General features: G+C 35.1%; 1 protein-coding gene across 2 annotated transcripts in view; it reads left to right on the top strand.

Annotated features, from left to right (window-relative positions):
- ADGRL4 (adhesion G protein-coupled receptor L4) overlaps window positions 1-21,827 on the top strand; it is a 101,781-nt gene that overhangs the window by 53,017 nt on the left and 26,937 nt on the right. For both annotated transcript variants that reach the window (XM_039346568.1, XM_039346567.1), the window contains 8 exons: window positions 530-682; window positions 10,479-10,634; window positions 11,388-11,455; window positions 12,775-12,951; window positions 13,050-13,233; window positions 15,558-15,674; window positions 19,118-19,311; window positions 21,014-21,190. In XM_039346568.1, the coding sequence (XP_039202502.1) occupies window positions 530-682; window positions 10,479-10,634; window positions 11,388-11,455; window positions 12,775-12,951; window positions 13,050-13,233; window positions 15,558-15,674; window positions 19,118-19,311; window positions 21,014-21,190 (1,226 nt within the window). The remainder of the gene's footprint in view (window positions 1-529; window positions 683-10,478; window positions 10,635-11,387; window positions 11,456-12,774; window positions 12,952-13,049; window positions 13,234-15,557; window positions 15,675-19,117; window positions 19,312-21,013; window positions 21,191-21,827) is intronic.

The raw sequence follows: 21,827 nt of genomic DNA, 5'->3' as shown, positions 1-21,827 counted from the left end.
ACACAATATACATACAGACATACACTCACACAACAACAAAGACATCCAATTTAAAGCTAGTGATTTTAAGATCTTTAGATAAATTTTAAAAATGAAAATCTACTGAGTACATCTTTCTGTATTTAAAAAAAAAAGCAAAAGGAAGTTATCATCATAGCTCTATGCCAGAAACAAATGTTTACTATTCCTGATCACGAGTATTTGCCTTAGAATATGAGTGTGTTTGTGTGTATCTCTGTGTGTGTGTGTATGTGTGTGTATATGTGTATGTGTACGTGCACACCAGACTCATACACACACGCACACAAACCCCTCAGCTATCTAAGTAAAAGCATGAAATCCATTATTTGTTGGAGTTCCTGAATCATACAGACTTTTGATACCTGGATTTATTTTAAAGTTTTTATCAATAAAAAAAAGTAGGAGGGAAAGTCAATACCACTTGAAAAATCTCAGATTTTTTAAAAAGTCTTCATTTTGGAAGGAGGGAAATCATTTTAACAGAGCAAATCATTTTGTTTATTTACAGATGATAATGAATGTGCAAATGCCACACAACTTTGTGGAGAAAAGGCAAACTGTACAAATACTATGGGAAGCTACTTCTGCATGTGCAAAGATGGATACAAATCTAGTAATGGGAACACAAGCTTTGTAACCAATGATGGTACTTCTTGTAGAGGTAAGATCCCAAGAGATATTCTGTTCATTTACTGATATTTTATTCCTTAACCATTATGTCCCTTTCTGCCTGTTGTTAATTTACTTAAATACTAGGTAAAATATTAAGTGCTTGTTACATGTAACAAATACTTAATACTTTACATGGTATTTAATTTTGTATATAACCTTGAAGAAATTTATTTTGCATTAGGGGAAGGAATATGATACTTTTCTTTTACTTTTCCAGTCCAGGAAATAATAAATCAGTTTATTTTGGGGGCAAGTATAAAATCCTCTGTTGATGTTATCTTGTTTAAGTAACATCACTTTAAAGTAAAGAGATGTGACTTGAACAAAATAATATCAACACAGTGATTTTATACTTGCCCCCCAAATAAACTGATTTATTATTTCTAGGACTGGAAAAGTCCTGAAAAAGTATTTTCCCAAGTGAAATAAATTTCTGTGCAGTTATATGTTTTTCCTATGTAAATTCTACTGTATTCACTGAAGTATGGGGGATTAAAAATTTGATTCCCTAAATATTTTCATGTTAGGCCAATTACATACCAAAATATACATTTTGTTTTTCACAGTTTAAAAACATATTGAATTAAACCAAGCTCAGGAGCCACTGAGAATGCCTTTTGGTTTATGGCATATGCTCAAGCAGTGGTATGTTTTGTCGTATGACTTACATTTTTACATAGCTAATGATAGAGTTCTCCCCCCCCCCTCTGCCATGAAAAGCCAACTGGGTGATTTTGGGCCAGTCATTCTCTTAGCCCCAACCTACCTCAAATGGTTGTTTTTTGTAGGGAAAATAGGAAGAGGAAGGTGTGTTGGATATGTTTGCTACCTTGTGTTATTTGTAAAATAATAAAGGTATAATACAAATAAATAAATAAAATTTTAATTATAGAATTTGTTGTGGGAAGCCCCCTCCCCCGAGAATGAAATATTTGGGAGATATTAAAAGAGGCAGAATATTATATTTCCCCTAAAGGAGAAGAGGAGAAACATGTTCTTAAAGGCAGAAAGCAGCCCTAGTCTTTCTGCTATAGGAAAATAGCCTCGAGCAGAAGAATGAAGAGGCCAGTTTTTACAAGATTTTGAATCCATTCAGAAAGATTGGGCCACTCTATTCATAAGCAAAGAGCAAACAGAGACTCAAATAAGCAACACAATTAGGCAAGTTGGCAAGAGTAGCTCAGATAAATACCTACGATTTGCATTTCCCCTTTTGCCTGTAGAGCCAGCCATGATCCCTACATGACCCCATAGGAATCTGGCAACAGCCATTAGAATATTAAAGGACATGTTCTTGCACAGGAACAGGTATCTCAATCACAAGGCCCCAAACAATGTATAAAAGCCCACTTATCTCAAACCCATTTTGACAGCCATCCCGGAAACATGCTGCTGCCATTTTAGTTTCTGGTTACCAAATAAACAGAGACCTTCTTTCCTGCAGCCTCCATTTTGTTTTCAGCATATTTCTCCCAGCTTGGAATCAGATCTTATTTTCTTCCCACAATCCCATATGTAAAAAACTCTAGTTTCTGTAACCCTTAACTTCATAAAATAGTGCATAATAAGGCAACAATTTTTGAACCAAGGTATCTCAAATCAGCTAATTTATAGGATGCATCTAGAATCCAGAACCATACCTCCTGAGAGAAGGAAATTTGAGGAAATTGCAACTGCTTCAGTACTGCTTGACTATTGCTACTGTTGCTGCTCCTGCTGCAATCACAATACTCATGTTTTACAGGAAGGAAGGAAGGAAGGAAGGAAGGAAGGAAGGAAGGAAGGAAGGAAGGAAGGAAGGAAGGAAGGAAGGAAGGAAGGAAGGAAGGAAGGAAGGAAGGAAAGGAATGTAGTTTTTCATGCCTCTTTTTCTTACTCTCTTTCTAGTTTATCCAAATTTTTCAGCAGCTGTGTAGTTCAGTACATAAAAAATTTAATTTATCCTATTATCATGCAGAAGAGTTAACATTTCCAGTTTCTCAGAAGTTTTGTTAAATGAAGCCATGCTTATATAAGCTGGACTTTTATGAAACCAAATTTTATAAATATAACTAAACATAAACACATCCACGTAATGTTATATTGTTTTCTCCAAAGTAATATTATCAAAATATTCTAAGATCCCACATGGCAGATTCCTAAGGACTCCCATGCTAATTTAACTTTTTAAAACTATAACTCACATTTTTTTCAGGAGTTCTTAATGTTGGAAGGTTGTGAGATTGTAGAGCAGCCTCTGAAGGCTCATTTGACTATCAAGACTCAGAGATCTCCAAAGTTGTTACCAAACTTATCTATTTATTGAACATACATCCTATCAAAATATTATAATTCTTGGCAGTTCCCAATATACGCAAGGAAAAAAGATAAGAGTTTCTTCTATCCTATGCATTCATCTGAATTCAGATCACAAATTATTTCCCATTAACAATTAAAATAAAGGTAATGTAAACTTTATATTACAGAGTGCTATTTTAATTGTTGAATATTTAATTGATATGCTGCCACATCTTATCAACTCCCAAGAAGTTACAGTAATTTAAAATGCAGCAACAGTAAAATGTTCACAGTAAAGTACGATATAAAATGATTTAGCCAGCACAAATCTCAGTTCACCCTCGGACATTATCCGAAGCAATTCAGTTTCCTAACTAATGGAAGGCTGCTTCAAATGACACTAATTGTGTACCTTATGAGAAGTTGTTCCAAATCACCACAGCATCACCGAAAAATAGTTTCCTTGACCTCGGTGCTCTTTGGTCCCCAATGGAATAGCACAAATCATTCAGTGCTGACACATACATATAGGTAATCCTTGACTTACAACCACAACTGAGCCCAAAATTTATGTTACTAAGTGAGACATTTGTTAAGTGACTTTTGTCCCATTTTACAACCTTTATTGTCACCGTTGTTAAATGAATCACTGCAGTTGTCAAGTTAGTAACACAGTTATTAAGTGAATCTGGCTTCCCCATTGATTTTGCTTGGCAGAAGGTCGCAAAAAGTGATCACGTAACCCCAGGACACTGCAACCATCATAAATATGAGTCAGCTGCCAAATGTCTGAATTTTGATCATGTGACCATGGGGAGGGTGCAACGGTCATAAGTGTGAAAAATGGTCACAAGTCATTTTTTCAGTGCTGTTGTAACTTGGAATGGTCACTAAATGAACTGTTGTAAGTTGAGTAGCACCTGTATTAATATCAATTCATATTTAAATATATTTAATGTAAATCAATATTAATGCCATTAAAGTTAAAACTAGTAAACATTTGGAAGGGATGAACTTTCTGAGCTTTAATGGAGCTTTAATTATCTAGATTAAACTATACACCAACTGATAAGTGATAAAAATTACATCAATATTCAATAGATTAATTTGAACTGTATTATTTCCAAAGATAATAATCTCAGACCTATCAAATCAATTGTGGAATAATGCAACCAGTTTTTTTCCCTGGCAGTATATCTTTGGCCAGTCTACTGCAAGTATACGCAGAACTACAAAGTAATTGTGGTGCATGTGCATGTTTTGATTGTTAATAAATCCATATCATATTATCCAATTGTATTATTACAAAAGCCTCGCTTGCATTGTCCACCAGCAATAAATCCTTGAACTGCATTTTGAGTTTTTTTTAAAAAAATTCTGAATGATACCTTGAAAAATACTTATAAATGATTCACATTCATAATTAACCTCTGTCTTTTGCACTGATAAATTTTGAGCTATGGTGAATTATTCATGTCAAATTATGTACAGTGTTTATTATGTTTTAGGGGAAAAGTGCTGCTAATATTAATGTATGCATTAATTTTTAATATTCTATTTATAACTGCCTTTTTAAACCTGACTGGTTTGCAGTATATTATTTTGTCAATCACATCAAAAATCCCTGTAGCCTGGTTTAGGTCCATCCCTGGAGAAGCAGCTATACAGTTTTATGGGATGCATTTAGGATACAGCCTCCTGTATGCAACTAATATGAAGAAAAAAACAGTTTTGATAATGAGATTGGTCCCTAGCTGATCTTTGCAACCATGATGAAAATGGAAAAACTTGCAATTGGTCTTTTGTGTAAGTTTATGTCTGTCTGTGTATATTTGATAAACTTGAATTTTTTTTAACGCACATGTACCATATACATTTTAGTAAAGCAGTTCACCTTGCTTAAAGATTCCAAATCTACAGTTGTTATTCTGTATGGAAACTAATTTTATCAATAGCTGAAGTAAAAAAAAATGTTAACCAATAAAAGAAATAGGACATTCTGTGTAGCACTCTAACTTTGCACTCTATATTGTATACAGCATCATAGAAGGGATGGTAGAATTCAGAATTATTGTCCCAAATAGTAAATGAAGACAAGCAATATAAGAAATCCTTACTGGTACTACAGTGGAAAGTGAAATCACAGCAAAAATATTTTGTCTATACAGAGGGCACCAGATAACCGTTAACAGTTTTTTAGACCAACTTACCTGTAACATGAATGGATCTAATAAGCTGCCTTGAATGTTGAAAGAACTGACATTAAACTTAATAAACAGATAATTATGACCCAGTGACACTTCTGCACTTTACTAAAGAGTAGAAGAAATCACCAAAAGATAATTGGGAAGTGATTTCAGAAAACGTCAAAGGCTTTAAATAGATGCAGACGTTCACAGCCATGACAGCTTAACAATATCAATTGCTGTCTTTAATCAAGACTTCACATCATTGATTGTAGCGCAGATAATCCTTAGATGATATTCTAGAATCATGTTCCAATTTTCAAAATGTCGTGTTTAATGTATTTAATAAACATCATTCAGCAGCAATTCACTCAGAAATTTGAATGTGGTTCCCAGGGAAGAGAAAATATTTTATATCTCAGGGGCTGCCATAAAGAAGAGGGAATCAAGCTATTTTTCAAAGCACCTGAAGGCAGGACAAGAAGTAACGGGTGGAAACTAATCAAGGAGAGAAGCAGCCTAGAACTAAGAAGAAACTTCCTGACAGTGAAGACAATTAATCAGTGGAACAGCCTGCCTCCAGAAGCAGTAAACGCTCCAACACTGAAAGTTTTTAAGAAGAGACTGGACAGCCATTTGTCCGAAATGGTATAGGGTTTCCTGCCTGAGCAGGGGGTTGGATTAGATGACCTCCAAGGTCCCTTCCAACTTTATTATTATTATTATTATTATTATTATTATTATTATCATCATCATCATCATCATCATTCAGCATTAATATCATCATAGTGATTAGCCCAAAACAGGTGAAAAGGGTGTATACTAAGGTCCACCATTCTTTGCATAAAGAAAAAATAAGTCATATAAACCATAAAATGTTCAAATACATTACAGGTTCTTATAGATAACCATATTAATTTATCTTTTTACAATTAAACCTCGCATTTTTCAGTGCTTCTCAGTGTTGGGAAGCTTTCAGCTCAGACCATCTGAGGCCTCAGAGCTTTATGTAGCTGTCAAAAGCTTTAGGCACAAAACGGAGAAATCTCTGAAAGTTGTTACCAAATTTAATTAGTTATTGAATTTATATCTCACTTCAATCTCTTGGTAATTTACCGTATATGGATTGGGGAATGAGTCCATAGTATGATTTAAAAAAAACCTAAATCATAAAATCAACAATCACATAGCAATAAAAAACAAAAGACAGGCAGTAAATCAGAGGTATCAAACACACAACCTGCTAAATACCTGCTGACCATAACACTCCCAAGTGTGACCTAAACCAAATTAAACTACAATGGGGAAATTTAACAAAATGAATTTTAAAAATTATAATGAAACATGTATAATTATAGTAAGCAAAGGACAGTCGTTTATCCAAAAGCTATCCTTTAGATTTATTTTTTAACAACTCACTTTTGACCTTTCTTCTGGATTTTTTTCACTTTTACTGTACAAATGATACCCTTAATTCAGTCTTTCACACATTGGTGTGAAAAATATGGGACTGAATTCTCTCGTTAAAATAAATTTATATATACTGTTTCAGATGTTTATTATTAGAATATGCATTTTGTATGCTATCTTTATTTTGTTATTGAATTTCCTTTTGGAAAGCTAAGTTATAAACATAAACAATATAAAATGCGGGAACCGTAAGCATAATGGTATGTTTTAAAACTTGATATTTATTTGAATTAAATAAATAAGTTCATAGCTTCTTTTCTTGTAAATGAAAAAGAAAATAGAGCCAGTTTGTACTTCATAAGACTATACATCTATCTATTATTTCATTTTTATACAGCTACACATTGTGTGGATTCCTGGCACAATGCGTTAAAACCAGAAGAAGTCATCAGGATAATGATCTCAAATAATGAAGGCACAATGTTACACTAAAAGCATAACATCATTAATTAAATTACTCCATTACAAACACAATTATAGGCAAACCAATTACAGTGCTTAACCTTCAGAACAACTCTATTTTAGTTGCTTTTCTGAAAGAGACGATTGATGTTCTACAGTACATTGTCATGTGGATTTGAAATTTCAGCCGACATAGTAGAAGTTTTAGATTCAGGTATAATAAATTAAACGTGTGCTCATTATTGCTCTTTGCTCATGGGTTTTGTAGAAAATCTGTTGTAGATCTATATTTCAAGCTTTACCCTTGAGCTCATAATAATCTGATTGAATAAGCATGTGTTAGATGTCTTTGATAAAAATGAACATGCAGGCAGGATATAGCCCTTCCTCAAATCCACTGTGATTTTGCTGAATGCCTGCTTGGGGGCCTCTGTGTAAACAGGGATTTCTCCCCCCCCGCCCCAGAAATTTGCAACCTAGAACATCATGATTGCCCATTTCATTGAAATATTTCCATACATATATCTGAACTCCATGCAAATATGTAACTTCTATTCCCAATGTGTGCTCATTGGCTATAGATATGAAAACAGATTTACTATTTAACACACAGGAAAAAAGTGTTACAAACATATTGGGAGTCTTTTTTTTTTTAAAGAATAGTTGAATCCAGGCTTTTATAATTAATCTCTATGCTTTTATTTAAGATTTTCTCTCCCGTCTTATTTTCTGTCATATTTTCATTCCATCTTATTCTAATTTATTCTGGCTTTTCCTTGTGCAATCTACTTCCTGGTTCACCTTTTCTAAATGCAGAGCTCAAAATATCAAAGAAACAGAAGCTGTGTTTCAGACCTCCATGTTTGTGATGAGCTATTCACCTAAATCTTTCAATACTATTGTACCTAAACAGATGCTGGATTTTTTTGGCACTTATTAAATCTTTCTGATATAAAAGGACATTCCATTCTACTACAGTTTTGTGTATCTCTGGGATTGTAATTTAGTCTGTAGTCCTAATTCCTTGGTTTCACTCCTACAGGTAGAAACTATTTATCTGCACATCTTCCACTAAGGTAGTCATTATCAGTTTATTATGTTTAGTACATACAAGTAGTCCTCGACTTATGACTGCAATTGAGCCTAAAATTTCTGTTGTTAAGTGAGACATTTGTTAAGTGAGTTTTGCCCCATTTTACAACTTTTTTGGTTCAGTTCTTAAATGAATCACCACAGTATATAATTTAGTAACATGGTTGTAAAGTGAATTTGGATTTCCCCTTAACTTTGTTCGTCAGAAGATCACAAAAAATGATCATATGACCTTGGGACACTGCAACGGTCACAGATATGAACCAGTTGCCAAGCATGTGAATTTCAATCACATGATCACAGGGATGTTGCAAAAGAGGTAACTGTGAAAAACTATCATAAGTCATTTTTTTCAGTGCCGTTGTAACTTTGAACTGTCACTAGGTGAACTGCAAGCAGTAAGTTGAGGACTGTAGATTGTGGGATATTTCTCTTTCCTCCAGTATTTCTTTGGCCAAAGTAATATAGGAAGGTTCCAAGGCAAGAGTTATACCAATATAGGTAGAAATAGCCAAACCTTTATGATGAATCTTAAAAGTCATCAAAACAACATTGGAAAGTGAAAAATGTATGGTAGAATAGTAGCTAACACCTGAATAAATTTAGCAATCTGAAATAACTGTATCACAGATTATGTTCAGACTGAATTTCAGTAGATCAAAAGGTTCTTCTTATCCAAGTTTGATGAGTAAGAAATTCTCATTTGGATGGGGGGGGGTTATATCTTCTCTCTTCCTCTTTGCTTCCCTTTCACTATTTTAGAATGCCCATGCCCTCACAATGACTTAGGGTTCTCCTGATACAAATGCTTCTGGAATCCCAATGTGTTTCACATTGGAATCCATTATTATTTAATTAATTAGTTACTCAGTTATTTTATATCCCACTTGTATTATTTTTATAAATAATTCAGCAACCAAGAGGCTTGTTTTTCAACTGGACAGAAGTAGGATAGCAAGACTATAGAGGTTTATTGGTCATTGGTGATGTTGGAGAAAGCTCCTGAAAATATTGTGGATCACCAAGAAAATAAGGAGAAGAGAAGAGAAGAGAAGAGAAGAGAAGAGAAGAGAAGAGAAGAGAAGAGAAACAAGATGGATAGTTAAGTTGCAATGCGTGCACCTTTAGATAACCTATAAGACCAGGTTAGGATAGATCATCATGGAGGAATTTATCTAAGTGATTGCTAAGAGTTGACAACTTGATGGCACATAATCAATTTTCAACTAGACCATTGAGTAAAAATAACTGAACCAAGATCACCTAATTAGTTGCTGTGCCTAAAGAGTGTGAGTCTCCCTGTTTTTGTCCATCACTTTAAACACTACACCACACTGGTTCTATTCTATTCTATTCTATTCTATTCTATTCTAGTCTAGTCTAGTCTAGTCTAGTCTAGTCTAGTCTAGTCTTCCAATCTATGCCAAAAAGCAAAGGGGAAACATTTTTCAGAAGGAATGAAAGATATACCATATAAAAATTGCACAAGCTCCACTCATTACCAGATATTTTAATAACTTTATTTATCATTCTAATAAAAACAAAGCAGATCACATAAACCTGAAGTTGGTCCACCGTGGCCTATATATATATTTGTCAGTGTGACCTGGATTGCACTAAGGAAAGGCATAGCATTAAACTGAATGCAAAACTTTTGATCCATTTGAAATGGGAAAGAAAGCTGTTTTACTTATTTCAGATAGTTCAACATGAATAATTCACATTCTGCTATTACAATAATTAATATGCACCAATTTCAAAACATGAAAAGGTATAAATTAATAGTAAGATATCAAATCTTGCTAACTGTTATACAATTTCAATGTCAAGAATTCTTACTTCAGAAAAAAGGTATAAATGGGAATTCAAGTATACAAGGTTAAAGGATAAGCTTAGTTTGGTACTTTTCTTGCTTATAATTTAGTTGGGGAGGAAAAAGCTTTTAATGGAACTTTCAACTGAACGTGAAATATATAATAAAGAATAAAGATATTGTGACTCTTTGTGAAGGGCATTTCATTCATGCAAGAAAACTTTGTGTATCACAAACAAACTGAAATTAGAGTCCAGTTTACAATTAACAGACAAGTACTTTCCAAACAGGTATGAGGCATTGCACCATCAATTTCCTAAACTAAGTACTGCTTGCAACAATCTTGAGCTAGAATTATAATGGCATGCATGTTTTCATGCTAGTTGGATGAAGAGTTTAGTTTAGTTTTCCTAACATTATTTTTTTTAGGACTCACTGTATATAGGAAGTATGGATATGTTGCTGATTTGCTATCAAAACAGCAACAACGTGTTTGTATGTACAAGCTTTTTTTAAAAAAAATCAATTTCTCTCATAATTTCCAGATATAGATGAGTGCAGTGAACTGGGAACCGATGCCTGTGGAGATCATGCACAATGTGAGAATATGGATGGAGGATACAGCTGCACCTGTAACGAAGGTTATCAACCATCCACAGGAAAATTACCATTTAAACCAAATGATGGCACTTCCTGCCAAGGTAAATGATATTATGGTTTATCTGTTATTATAGAAGTGTGTCTTCTGAGAGGCCCACCAATATCTGTCTCACTTAGATTAATCAGCCCGATATGGAAATGAAGCAATGCATGAATACTCAGATTTATATATTTTTTTAAAAAAATGTATGTTTGCCTGTTGAAATACAGAAGTCATTTCCCTGCATACAGTGAAAGTTAAGTGGATTTCAACACTACTGGCTTCACCTACAAGAAATCAAATTCCTGCAGTGCTTTACATGTGGGTAATCATGCAATTATGCAAATGTCACAAATGGCCTCTTTTGCATGATGGTGTCATCCAGCAAAGGCTGTAAATTGGGGCACATCATGCAACAAAATGCTTTATTTACACAAATGATAGGAACCGCTGCAGGGATGCACTTTCATATGTAATGCATACTCTTGAAAAAAAGCCAATACACACACACACACACGCACACACTAAGTCAATCTCCTAAATCATGAATTCCCTGTCATTATAAAATAGAAGTTTGCTTTTCTTCTAATTGTTCCAACCAATGTACTGTTAAACAGACAAATACACTGAATAATTTTCACTAGCCTACTTTTAGCAATTAAGGGTTATATATTTGTCTTGGAGGAGCACTTTATACACCTTGGCCTTTGTGAAAGCATAAAGTCACTGAGGCTTTCTTTCACTGACTGGAAATCGACTATGTATAATTATTACACTATGGCAGGTTAATTACTCTATTTTTTCATTGCTACAGCAATACCAGCAACAACCTGTGAACTGAACAACTGTATAGCTAAAAGCATTAACCAAACTTTAGCTAAAGTAAGTAAGATTTACATAGCTATATATTTGTTGTCAGATTTTTTTAGCTTGATGTCATGCTTAGAGCATTAGATTGGGACTGGGAAGACCTAGGTTCAAATCCTCATTCTGTCATTAAATTAATTGGATACTTTTGAGTTTATTGGTATTGGTCTATATCATCCCATAGGATTGCAATTAAGAGAACGTGATAAAGTTCAAAAGTTTCTGAAGAAAAATAGACAATAAATGTAATGAATAAGTCATAATTGTCATATTCCTACAGTATACATTTATTGCAATCCTTTCATATCCACTTATGATAATATACCAGACACAGTGGCTTGTAAGCCTCCATTAATTTAAGACATTTTATAGGCATCTGATTCATTGACCTAACTTATGTGGTCAAAATGACGGAGCACAGAACTGCAGAATGAAAATATCCTGCAGTATGTGGCAAGAACAAACCCAAGAGGGTTGGTTATCTGATTTTTGAAGTAAGTACACTTGGATTCATTGTAGTTTCCTTTAGTTACTTTAATTTTATGAAAGCTTCAAAGACTCTATGGTGCCACACCCAGAATAAAAATAAAATGGACTTCCTTCATACAAAGCTAGTATTCATTTCTTCTGGAAGCTAGAGAACCACCTCAAAACTTAATTACAACTTTCTTTCCCAAACGTTTGATACATTGCCAATGCACTTATATTTGCAACAAGAGGTTTTATTTATGTTGCCTCATGGAATCAGGCTGTGATTCAAGCAAGATTTCAGTTTTTATATTCTGATCTGAGAATATAGATATTTTACAAACATCTAATCTATTTTTAACATTAATGATATTTCCCACACTAAATTTTCTCACAAGAGAAAATAGAGAAGTAGTATATATTTAGGTATCTTTCTTGTTTAAGCATGTGGATTATTGCAGTGGTAGTCCAGCCACTGAACTAGTCCATATAACAGAAATACCCTGAAATTGGTAGATGGAATTGATAATTAGAATTAATTAGAATTAAATTTATCCTGATCCAAGGGTAAGAATTTCTGGGTAAAAAATAGGTATTGAGCAAAACATTCTTAGTGCAACATTGTGAGATCACCTGACTTAGAGATATTTATTCCTATCCAGAAATTCATGGTAAGGTCACATTTGAACCTATGCCTTCTCTGTAGACAACCTATATTTTGTCACCATACAATTCTCTCTCTTTCAAGCTCAGCAAAAAAAGAGTGGTAGTAGCACTTTTTAAGTACCAATTGAGCACCAATTATGACTCTTCATTTGAAATGAAATATTAGATGACATGCATAATGATTTAAAACTTTCTTTCAGATTAGTGAATTAAAAGATCCTCTGGCTGTATTACAAGAAATCAAGAAGAACAGCATAGGACCCATTACACCAGCTGAAATAATTTCTTATGTTGAAATGTTATCTGTACCGTTTTCCTTGATGAGTGTCACAAATTACACAATTTCTGATAAGCAGCTTCAAGATCAAGCTCTTAATGTGAGTGAACTGGGATTTAAAGTTTTGGTTACTTACAAGATGTCTTATTCAGGATACAGCACACAAAGTTAACATAATATTTTTTATTAACCCAACAGGAATTTGTTAGTAGTGTAAATAATTTTGTTCAGGAAGATAAGAAGACAGCTTGGGAAGCTATTCCAGCAGACAACAGAAGAAGAAGCCTTACCAAATTGATGCACACTGCCGAGGAAACAACAGCTTTGCTATCTGAGAATTTCCCAAAGATGGCAGAAGTAGAAGTTAATGCTAGTGATATGGGTATGCACAGGGAAACAAAAAAAAATAATGAAGGTTGTATGTTCTATTTGTATCCTTGCAGACAAATTGTTGATGATAGAAGCGGCATCATAAGTTTGTTTGAAATCCAATGGATGTGAACTGTTTATTCTTGGTATTTAGAACTGAACGGAAGGCTAGATAACCTCTTGGCTTTGCACATCTAATCCTGACATGTATTAGGGAGAAGCTTAGATAAACCATTCCATTTACCAGAGATGGACAGGCCCCACTTACTTCTTTTCTTCCCTGATTAATGGTCCCATTTCTCAAGGCAGACAGCCTTTGGCTCCTGGGTCACATGAAAGTCTTCGAACTCCCACAATGAGGGAAACAGCCCCCCAAGCAGCCTATGAATTTGTTTCATTACTGTCTCTTAACTTAACACACAAGGGGTATACAGGTAGTCCTTGACATACAACCACAATTGAGCCCAAATTTATGTTGCTAAGTGAAACATTTTAAAGTGGATTTTTCCCCATTTTATTATCTTTTTTTTTTTGGCCACAGTTGTTAAGCAAAACACTGCAGTTGTTAAGTTAGTAACACAATTGTTAAGTGAATCGATTTCCCCATTGATTTTGCTTGTCAGAAGGTTGTAGAAGCTGATCACAGGACTCCAAGGCACAGTGCAAATGTCATAAATATGAACCACCTGCCCAGAATCTGAATTTGGATCATGTGGCCACGGGGATGCTGCAACGGTCGTAAGTGTGAAAAATGGTCATAGGTCACTTTTTTTCAGTGCAGTTGTAACTTTGAATGATCACTAAATGAGCTGTTGTATGTTGAGGACTACCTGTAGTTCTTTCAACTGGCTAAATGCATGAATCAGAATAGGAGAAAAAAGCCTACTCTTTCCTGACTTTCAGACCATCTGTATGCTTCTGAAAATATCCCTCAACATCTTTAGGAAAAAAAGAAAACCTTTTTTTTTTAAGCCTTTAATAACAGCCTGCATATTGAAACTATCGTTCTTTCAAAATAAATAACTAAACAAAAATTCTGCATAAGAAGGAGCATGCAGCTTAGTAATTCCAGCCCATCAGTCAAACGTTTGTTTTGTTTATAACAAAATTGTTCATTGACTTTTCCATTGTTTTAAAGCACTGGACTGGACTGAAATGTAAAGCTAAAAGATTTCACGTGCTACTTTCTCATTTCTACACTGCGGTGGGGGATGGGGGTTGATATTGGGACTATTTATTTTTGACAACAAATATCATTATAGTCCAATGCAGTTGAATTGTATGCCTTTATCTTCATATAAATGCACACTGAATAGATTGCAAAATAAATACTTTCAAAGGTATTGTCTCCTGTGCTTTTAAAGAAATTGGTATTCACTTTCAGAAATACATTTTTAATAAAGTGGAAGCTCTTCTGAAAGTAGCTTTTGTTATTCTTTACCAAACTTCGCTTAATGCAAAGCAAATTAGAGGTTACACTTCACCCCCCCCCCAGGCAAAGAATGAAAAGGTACAAATATGGAATTAAAGGACATCTACCTACAGTACTATGAATAAAGTGGTCCTAGGGTTTAAAGCACATGAGCAAAATGGTAAAGGGTTATGGATGCGTGTTAGGGATGGGGGAAAGAAGGCAAAGAATGAATTATATATGTCATGCTAATGCATTATGCGTTAATATCAATGTCTAATATTAATACTGACATATTAATTTATGTACTTGAAAATTGGATACAAGCACATAATAGGATCATGCGCATAATAGGATCACTACACATGTGCTGTTATTTTGGCACCAATGCACTTTGTTGTGGAGTTACTGGATTGAGGGGTGGCTTTTTTTTGAAAGATTAATAACAACATCGTGCTTTTCAAAGCTGTAATAACTGTACAGCCCAGTGTACAAGTAGTAGCCGACTTACAATATTTCATTTAGTGTCCCTTCAAAGTTACAGCCACTCTGAAAAAAAATGATTTATGGCTTCAACCATGGCCACTGAAGCATCCCCATGGTCATATGATCAAAGTTCAGATGCTTGGCAACTATATATATGAAAGTTGCAGTGTCCGAATCTTCCTTTTTGACCTTCTGACAAGCAAAGTCAACAGAGAAGTCAGATTCACTTAACAACTGTGTTACTCACTTGACAACTGCAGTGATTCACTTAACAAAGGTCGTAAAACAGGGCAAAATTCACTTAACCACTTCTTGCTTGGGCTCAATTGTTGTTGTATGTCGAGATCTGCCTATAATTGTTCTTGCAGAACTTTATGTTAAGTTAGTCTTCAGTGTAATTGTCTACTTGAAAAGTCATTGTTCCCCTTTTTCTTTTTCAGCTGTAAGACTTTATACTTTTGACCCAGAGAAGGTGAACCTTATCCACCAAAATACTCAGATGGGAGCAGACAGCATTAAGGTCTCTGCAAAGAAAAACGAAATATCTTCTGCTAAAGGTTAGGATGGTGGTTTGGGGTTGTTGATACAATAGTTGGACTCAGTGGAAAATCCTCCCTTTTTCTAAGATTCATCATCCACTTGCAGTATGAAAAAAATCCAATATAAAGTTAAGTAGAAAAAAAATCTGATGCCATTCTGAGATTTTCATTTTCACACAAATAAATCTTCATAAGTATTTTATGATCCATAGCATACATTGACTGATAATGAACTTGTGAAAACTACATTTGCCTATAAGGAAACCTTTTTCTTAGATTTCAGGGGAGCAATCACCTGCAAGCAGTCCCCTGTCTCCCATGAATCCCAAGCAGAATAGTGTAGAGCAGTGTTTCTCAACCTTGGCAGGTTAGAGAGGGGTAGACTTCAATTCCCAAAAGTCTCCAGTCAGCTTCTGGAAGTTGAAGTCCACCCATCATAAGGCTGCCAAGCTTTAAGCCATCTTAAAGCCATCAAGCTTTGCTGGCTGGGGAATTCTGGGAGTTGGAGTCCACCTTTCTTAAAGCCATCAAGGTTGAGAAACACCGTTGTAGAAGAAATTCTCCATCATTTTGGTCATGGTTTCAGTTACTAGTTTCTCATTGATCCCCTTCCCATCCCTCAAATCCTACTTAGAGTAGCTGAAGAGAAAGCAGGTTTTAATAAGTGATACATGGGCAGCATATCTTGGGCTGAAATTCTAAAGGATAACTAAGCCTTAAACCAGGGGTCTTCAAACTTGGCCCTTTTGTGACTTGTGGATTTCAACTTCCAGAATTCCTCAGCCAGGCTGAGGTTGAAGTCCACAAGTCATAAAAGGGCCAAGTTTGAAGACCCCTGCCTTAAAGGGATGGGAGAAGCTGGTAAATGAAATACTGAAATCACAAGCACAAACTCCTTGGGAAAAACGGGGAATAAGGAAAGCACAGTGTCAAAAAATAAAATGGAAATGGAATAGAAAATAGGAACAGGGATTAATAATTAAGGAGGAACACAAACTGCTAGTGCAAGGTTGTAAGGGTACACTCAGGAAGGCTAAAACTCAGAATGAAAAGAAGATGTGGAAAGTGAAATTGCCTGGTATCTTATTAGTCTTCTCTCAGAATAAAGAGTTTCTAATAAAATTGAGGCAAACAGGGAAGACTGCTAAAGGAGTTGATGTGTTTAGCTCTCAAAAGAAAAGATGAGAAATAAAACACAAGTCTACGTACTATATATATCAAAGCTTATTATATTGAAAAGGGAGATTGAGCTGCTATCTGTTGAGGCTGAAAGTATGACAAAGAACAACAAGTTAAAATTAAGAGATGGATGGATGGATGGATGGATGGATGGATGGATGGATGGATGATGGATGGTTGATGGACAATCTGAATATTTTTTTAAAAAATCAAAATTCTAAAAGTAAGAAAAATAAGCAGCCTGCCTAGAACAATGGTAGAATCTCTTTCACTGGAGCTTTTCACATGGAATCTTCAAAGTCTTCCTGTTTTGATGGGTTCCTGCATTCATATGAGAGATGGACTGGATACTCCATAAGGTTCCTTCCCATTTTTAATGTGTATAGTTTTCTGAAAGCAGGCAGGAAAGGAAATTTGTGAAAGTGTATTGTTGGTGAGAAAAAGGAGGGGATGTAAAAGAGAGAAGTCTAACAGGAGCTGGGCAATCTGAGTCTTCAGGGGCAGATATTTGCTCATGTAGGATATTTAATATACCAATATATAAGGTACTTTCCATTCCTTAAGTAGGTCATTTATTCCCATAAAAAAGAGATATCATTTTGTACAAAGTGATAGAGTAGTACATGATCTGGGGTGTATCATGCCCCTTGAATCTAACCACAGGACTATAATCCCACAAGTGTCATTATATTTTTAACTGTACACTGGAGGATTGTTAATATTGCTCTTTTTTCAAATTTTGTTTTGTTTTTGTTTTACTTGAAATTGATAGTTTAAAAGTTTTTTCCCCCAGTAGAATGGACCTTTAATTTAGATGGTCTTGTTAATGCAGTCTGCAAAGTATTCTTTTCCCTATTTTAAAATAAATTGGAATGGAGTAGGAGGAATGCCAAAGAAATTAAACCTATAGTTTACATTTTGGCTATGTCACATATCTTTTACATTACACGTGATTCATGGACTTAATTACAATGAGATTAAAAGTTTCTGCATCCCTTGATGGACAATTAGAGGGGTTTTTTTATGTGATCCTAGACAAAATGTAGCTAGCTTACAAGCCAGTGTCAAACTCTGATTTTTGAGTTTGCTGGCCTAATCACAGCTTGTGGTTCAGAGAAAATGTGGTTAATTGAAAATGGAAGCAAATATTTTTGATGCCATTCTTGCAGCTATGCCAAAGTATCAGAGTCTGCTTATGAGTTACATTGAACTCTTTGTATGAGCTGATCCCGAAATTAGCCTTCTATTGATTGCTCCTTCTCCATACTGTACACAATATTTAATCTGACTTCTATCTCAGCAGGAGCACCAAACATAAATGCTTTCAGAGCTTAGTGTTGATCATAACAATAGGGGGAGGCAAGATTCTTGGCAAGGTATAAATGTGTTTGAATATACTGTATTTAAGTTTAAATGACGAGAAGTAAGGAATCCAAATTACTGGATTTTAAAAGCATTTGCTGAGGTTTCTTACATTTTAATCATTTTGATCACTCTTCTGTCATTACCATTTCCAAGCAAAGTCACTTGTTAGGAAAAGATATTCAGTAGGTCACAGTAGTGGGATTCAGCCAGTTCGCACCACTTCGGCAGAACTGGTAGCTAATTTTTTGTTGCCCAGGCCCAGAATGGACTTCCGGATGCGGCATCCACACAGAGAACCAGTTTTTCACATATTTGAATCCCACCACTGGTAGGTCTACATTCAGAATGTTGCCAGTTTATAAGAGATATATTGCTTGTAGAATTATGAGCAGGGGATGTGCAAGGGCATAAAAAAAAAAGACAATGGCAGTCATGACTACACAATCAAAATCTTGAACCTTTTTTTTTTTTACTTTAACCTTTTGGTTGATGCATCTAAACATGAGGTGGAGATTCACTTGCATAGTTGCAGTGGCTAATGTGGACACCCCTGTGTCTGGGATTGGAAACTAATCCCCTGATGCCTAGAATTTAACAGCCTCTTAAATTGTATGGTTGGAAGATTACCTTCCCAAAATATGGACAATATTCATGGATTGAATTTTTTTATCATTAAATTTAATTTCTAATATTGGCGCAGCCCTTATTGCTTTCAAAAGCAAATATTTCCTCCATTTCTTTAGTCTTTCCATAAGTGTTCTGCAAAGTTTCCATTGATTTGGTATTCTTGTCAGAGTTTTACAAAGGTCTTTTGATCACTGTTTCCTTGGTGTTTTTTAAATGTTGTTTTACTATTTCCATTTTAAAAAAAAACCCAACAATTCTCAAACATTAACCATGTTTTATTTGATGGATAGGCACAGTTGCAGTTGTGTTTCTGCGATACGACAATATTGGAGCTCTGCTTTCATTACCACAGAACTTGTCCCTCATAGAAAGTACAGAGGATGGAGAAATAGTAGGTTCATCAGTTATAGCTGTTGCAATTAGGTCCACTCCACCTGGACTATATTCAGCTGAGAACATAATATTTACTTTAAAACATGCACAGGTAAGCTTTCTTTTTAAATTGTCTCTCACTTAAGACTGTAATTATTCTGTTGTGTGTTGCAAAGGTTGCTTTGGCAGTATCCTTATAACTCTGTTGTTTAGCCAACGTGGCACAATATAATTAGAAGGGAAATTACAACATTGAATTTAGCACAGCAAGGGCAAGGCAGGGAGTAGGAATAGGTAGCTACTGAAAAGTGTGGCTAGAAATTGACAAGAATAATGACTGCATGGAATTCTTATTACATATTTGTCAACAATGTGCAAGTGCAATCCACGCTTTTTCCCTTGTTGGAGATTAAAGTGTATATTGGTGTTTGTGAAAAAGAGAACAGCACCCAAGAAAGAATTAAGCACATTTTGTAAGTGTAAAAAAAAGATTGATTTATAGAAAATGCATTATAGGAATAAGTAAAGCGTAGATGGTTGGTTCCTACCATATACCCAGGAAAAAAGAAAAAAAAAGAAATATTTCAGATTAGAAATCTCTTAGACAAGCAGTAATAGGTGAAGTAAACCCCTTAACATTCTGCTGATGCCCTACTGCCCTCTGATAATCAGTAGATTATGAGGTCCTAAAAGATCAATGCCAATAAGTTTGTACTTCCAACTGTCAATTCTGAGCATTTTTCCCTTGCAAAGTGTGAGGCTGTTGCATTCCTTATATTACTTAGCAAAGTACAGCAAACACAAAGAATAAAATTTAACAGGGCATCTAAGTGAATAGTGCCACTGTTTCTTATATCCATCAGCAATCACAGTGACAGTTTTACAGAATAGCTGTATAAGTCTGGATATTTCATGTTGGATTACTTGCCATTATACAGTGATAGTACATAGCAGCTGAGGGCTACAGAATGATAAATGTGGATTGAAAAGGCGACCATTCTAATCCACACATAGCCGTAAAACCCACTAAATGGCAATAGCAATAGCACTTAGACTTATATACCTTGCAGCCTTCCCTAAAGGGTTCACAGAGTCAGCATATTGCTCCCAACAATCTGGGTTCTCATTTTACCAACCTCAGAAGGATGGAAGGCTGAGTCAACCTTGAGCTGGTGAGATTCGAACTGCTGAACTACTGACAGCCAGCAGCCAGCAGAAATAGTTTGCAGTGCTGCATTCTAACCACTGTGCCACCACAGCTCATATAAATATTCTTGGAAAGTAAGTGCTTCTTGATTTAGGCACTCTCATGAATGTCAAGGACCTATTGTGAATTATTTGGAGGAAGTACAGGGTATAATAATAACAACATCCCATGTGTAAACTTTGGAGGTAGAATAAAGGAGAAGGGATGGTGGAAGGACATTTTTTAAAAAATAGAGGCATTTTTCATAAATGTTAGAAGTTCAAGATTGAAAGCAAGTCAAATATATCCAACAGAAAATGAAGTATGTATACCACCTTGGCAAGGTGCAAGCAAAGAATAATATACAAGGTGCAAGCAAAGAATAATATACTGATTTTGGATGTCTAAAAAAAAATGAGACAGCAATCAATTTTTTTAAAAAAGCTAACTGTGATTCCTTATGGATTGTCCAATAACATAAAATGCAACTAGCATCCTGGCCCAGGCACTAAAGGAAAAGCCAGATTTTTAAGACCTGCCAAATTTCAGGAGTGAGGTTGTTTGTTAGAAGAGGCTCACATAATTATATGCCGTTTATCATTCTTAACACATTTTGTTTCTGCTCCAGACCGTAGGCAAAAAGGACGTTAAATGTGTATTTTGGAATTATTCAGAAGACACTATGGAAGGGAAGTGGGCCACAGAAGGATGTGAGAGGACCCACTCCAATAGCACACATACCTCATGCAGATGTAACCATCTTACTCATTTTGCAGTCTTAATGTCTTCAAATGGCTCTAAAGTTGTAAGTGGTTTTTTTTAATTTAAAGACTAATTTTCTAATTAGTCTTTTCTATTTTGGGATCATAAACCCCATAAGGTATATTTTCTGCAAACAGATTAATCTCCTCCTCCTCCACTTCCTTCTTCAGGATTAGATATTTCTGTGGCTAGGTTGACCCTGAACATCACATTCTTAAAATCTCTAGATAGCCATCTTACTTTCTATGCTGGAGGGTTGTTTGCTGCTCATTTTCCATGGCTTATCATGGAACACCTCATTTTTTTTAACTGGCTAGCTGTTCATTTACTTTTTGATGTGTCTTCATTTAAAAAAAATGGGCCGCCTTATGCTTTACAAAATCTGAACTCGAAATGAATCTTCCATTTCAAAAGCTATTCTCACCTATACTTAGTTGGAAGAAAGGTCCAATGGAAATGAGAGATCTATACGTGCTATGAGTCCATGCACTATGTTTCACAGACAATAGAAATTGCGACAGTTGCATGCCAAAGTTCCAGCATCCCTGGTAAAATTGCATGGATCAATGAAGTCTCTTTAACAATCTGACTCTGCAATGTGACAAAGAGCATTATATTTATCTACAGTTTAACCTATCTTCCTGCAATCGCTACCTTTTCCAGCTGCCCCACTGATCAAT

The sequence above is a fragment of the Crotalus tigris genome, unplaced genomic scaffold (assembly GCF_016545835.1).
Source record: "Crotalus tigris isolate CLP2741 ecotype Arizona unplaced genomic scaffold, ASM1654583v1 scf7180000018011.1402602, whole genome shotgun sequence".
In the NCBI taxonomy this organism is placed as follows: Eukaryota; Metazoa; Chordata; class Lepidosauria; order Squamata; family Viperidae; genus Crotalus; species Crotalus tigris.
The sequence above is the reverse complement of the archived record's forward strand: the minus strand, read 5'-3'. Positions and strand labels throughout refer to the sequence as shown.